The 3,906-nt window shown below is 32.9% G+C and overlaps 1 protein-coding gene across 1 annotated transcript in view; it reads left to right on the top strand.

The window, feature by feature from the left end:
• Nucleotides 1-828: 828 nt before the first annotated feature.
• The window catches only part of LOC122791645 (RNA binding protein fox-1 homolog 3-like), a 122,640-nt gene continuing 119,562 nt past the window's right edge, over nt 829-3,906 (top strand). Inside the window, exon 1 of the mRNA XM_044059460.1 lies at nt 829-1,089. Coding sequence (XP_043915395.1) covers nt 1,003-1,089 — 87 coding nt within the window. The 5' untranslated portion in view covers nt 829-1,002. The remainder of the gene's footprint in view (nt 1,090-3,906) is intronic.

Here is a 3,906-nt window from a genome sequence, read left to right as displayed (position 1 = left end):
TTCAAAACTTTGAATTTCTTATGGTCAAGACCATAAAATCGAAGTTTTGAAACTTCTAATCATTTAAATGGAGATTGCCAGACAGCGCGGAACAGTATATTTGCTGTTTTCCTTGCTGTAGTCCGATCTTGGAGTTGGTATATGTAATTAGCAGGAGGTGCAGGGTGGCTTGCCCCCCCTGCAAAAATGTAAAAAAAAAATATTATTTTGTTTTTATTTATTTTTCTATTTACAATTTAAAGTTTCAAAACTTAGATCTTATGGTCTCGACCATAAGAAATTCGAAGTTTTGAAACTTCAAAATTTAGAAGTAGACCAGTTATGTTATATTATGCTCAGCTGAATCAGATTAAGTTCAACAGTATGAATGCTGGCATGGCATTGCCTTTATAAAATAAGAAAAGTTATACACGCTGTTTATTAAAATCTGAAAATACAAATAGGTGGAAAGATATAATAGCAGAAGCATATAAAGCAGTCTGCTTCTTCCATCATGGCCTGTGTCTTAATAGATTTTTACCTCTACATTCAATTAAGAATAAACATATATTTTGTGAAGCTGAAGTTCTGAATGATATTTTATTATTAGTATTAACAAAGTGATATTTTTTCTGATTCTGTCATTTCCTAACCTTTTACGGTGGACACATTTGTAGTAAACTGAAAAAGCACTACTGCAGCTGTCCAAATAAGAAAAAAAAAGCAGCTGTTGAGTCCTGTCTAGTATAAGTTGACTTTCAAATGAACAGCCTTTACTTTCTGTCAAGTGTCAAATGTCTCTCTTTCGTTTCCTGGAATGACTATGTGAGGTTTAGCTTGAACAGCATGAGCTAATCTCAGCTTGAAGCACAAAGAAGGAGGGCTCAGCCCTGTTAACAGCAGTTTTTCGTGTTCTGGCCTGTACTTTTCTCTGTTCTTTCTTCTTTGCTTTAAGGATAGTATTTTTCTCTTCTTTACTTGTGTCTCACTTTTCCTCCATTTTGCTTTGGAATATTATGTGCCATGCTTTCCTCTCCTGCCGTGGTGCTTCACCCCTACAGCCTGCCTGTCTACGCCCAGGCCCCTCAGTGCTACTCCGGAGTAGTGCAGGTAAAAAAAAAAACAAACAAAAAAAAAAACAGGAAAATGCTACAAAACAAGTCATACGACTTGTCTTCCTCTTGCTGAAATGTTTATACTGTTTCTTGTGTCTCCTGTATTTGCTGTCTGCTAAATCTAGTTACTAGATTATTGCTTACCTCAGTAAAAAAATTACACACATTCACGTATTGTTAAATGTGCTGTTTGTGTTACAGCTAGCAGAGTGGATTCGGTTTGCATTCATAATGTGATATTCTGTGAACATACTGTGGATTCATCTTTAAAAGTGATTTTCCGCCTCCAAATTGTAAACTTCTGTTTGTAAGTTATGACTGTTCCAAATGATTATTACCTTGGCTGGAAAGTAACTTTATAGCTGTTATTTAAAGTTCTTGTTGGTGTGGTATTTACCCAGAGAATTTATTTATTTATTTATTTAATTTATTTATTTTACATTTGTTGACTGGGTTAGTCCGACTGAGCTGATAGCCCTTTTTCAGCAGAGACCCAGGGAGCAAAGCTGCACAGAGGATACATTTCAAATCATGTAAACAATAATTCAATAATATCTCAAATAGTATATACAAATTCTAGGCGAAATAAACAATAACTCAGAAACATCTCAGTTAATATTCACAAATTGTATTGCATACAGTGGTGATGAAAAAAATCATGCAGATCTAACAGTAAAGTAATAATACAAATTCAATAGCAATAAGAGAAAAGATGAGTCAGGATACAGAACAGGCAGCTTACAGTTATTACAGTTACTTTTCTAGAACCTCAGTAACAAATGCAGATTATAACTGATAAAAGATATAATTGTTCCCCCTTTCTACATAAACTGGAACTGACAAGTCAGGTAAGTCTTTAAAATGAAAAACAGTATACCTACCTGTGAACTCCTGCATATTAGATCATTCCTGTAAAGATAATTATATCCTGCATTCAGTAATGCATATGTGTTTTCATAAAATGTTTCCATATTTAGAGTGAAATCCTCCAATCTGAAGAGAAACAGAAAAAAAGTCATGCAAATATACTGTCACAATAAAAGTCACCTGGCTAGTTTTCCTTTTGGTGGTAATAAGTAGTGTATGCTCAGTTTCAGCAAACATTTTTCACATTCAGATATTGTTCAGAAGGTGTTCATTGTGGTCCAGGTAACAGAGCGTATTTAGCTTGCAGTTGTAATGTAAAACTAAGATGATCCTCTGGATGTCAATGGGTATTTCCTATGAGAATATACATTAGTTAATAGGCTAAAATTGTAAATTAAGCTTGGCCAGTAACTAAAAATATAACAAAGCAAACAAGAGTTGCCATAAGACATGATTTCTTGGCTGAATGTCTGAGGTGACTTTTTTCAAGAAATTTTTTAATTAAATGTATGTCCAGCTAGAAACAAAAACTTTATAGCAAATATGTGAGAAACAGAACTGATATATAACAAATACCAATATGTAAAGAAAATATTTAAACATGAGAACATTATCATTTTATTACCTATAAGCAGAGAAACAAAACAAATTATAAGAAAATGTGATTATTCAAATGAGGTTTGTGGTAAACAGTGGAAATTAAGAATTAATATTTTAGATAATCTGTTGCATGGCAGTGCTGTTTTTCCTGACAAGAATATTATCAAACATATTTTAGCAAAAACTAAGTCTAAGAATATTATTACATTTCATTGAATTACAGCTGAGATGAAAGGAAAGTAAGTATGTCACTTCTCTGTGAATCCAGAATTTCATTTGGATAATATCTTTAAGTCCTTCAATACCACTCACATGTTCAGTTTCTCAAGACTCATAAAATTAAAACTATGGCTTGGTGTGTCTGCTTAATGATCTTCTGAATTTTAAGCCATTTTTAATCTCTCTCTCTCTCTCTATATATATATATATATATATATAGATATAGATATATATATATTTGTGTGTGTGTCAGAGACTCTACTGTAAGTTGTGACATAATGTAACTTTCCTAAATAGAACTTTGGGAAATTGCAGGGAACATGGCAATACATCAGTTTTTTTTAATGATTTATAATAACAGTATTCAAAACCACTGCAGGCTGGCAGAACTACCTTTGCTGAAAGGATCTTCTGAACAGCCTCAAATATAAAGATTACCAAGTACCTTCATATGTTGAGGGTATTAGTTAAAGTTCCTTATATGGGCCTTAGATTATCATATTCAGATCTGGTCGTGTGTGAGATCACTTTACGATGTATTGAACTGTTAACCATGAAAAACACAGTTATAAGTACCCATACCATTTATGGTTATCACCTTGTCGACACAGGACATTTCTGAATGGGCCAGCTGCATTTTGATAAAAAAAATATGGCAAATATTTAAATATCTTTTTGAGCAAGTATTTTATATTTCTCCTCTGAATTTTGCAGAAAACTATTGTACTGCATATGATAATGCTTTTATATCATAGAAAAATTAATAGAGACATCAATAATTCTATAAGAGTGAATCTTATTTTTTTAATGCAGAAAACAAATCATTAGCACAGGTTGAGGGTGCTAACTAAAGGAAAATGTAACATATCGGTATAAAATGCCCTACTTTGAACAGTAAACAATCTGAGCTGTTAAAAAAGTTAACCTTTCAGAAGCTCCGGTGTGAGATGAGAACCGCTGTTTAATGAGGGAAGATGAACGTTCATAAACTGAACTTCTTGTTTCTTGTTTTCTCATTAAAAAGTTATCTTGAATAACAGTTGGTAAAATGGAAATGTGAGCTGACATGGCCTCAAATGGAAGCAGCATATCTGAAGTATCAGCTCCAATTGTGGTTGTTATTGAG

Source organism: Protopterus annectens, chromosome 17.part0 (genome assembly GCF_019279795.1).
Source record: "Protopterus annectens isolate FY-2018-M chromosome 17.part0, PAN1.0, whole genome shotgun sequence".
NCBI classification, from domain to species: Eukaryota; Metazoa; Chordata; order Ceratodontiformes; family Protopteridae; genus Protopterus; species Protopterus annectens.
Note: the sequence above shows the minus strand (reverse complement) of the source record. Positions and strands in the feature narration are given on the sequence as shown.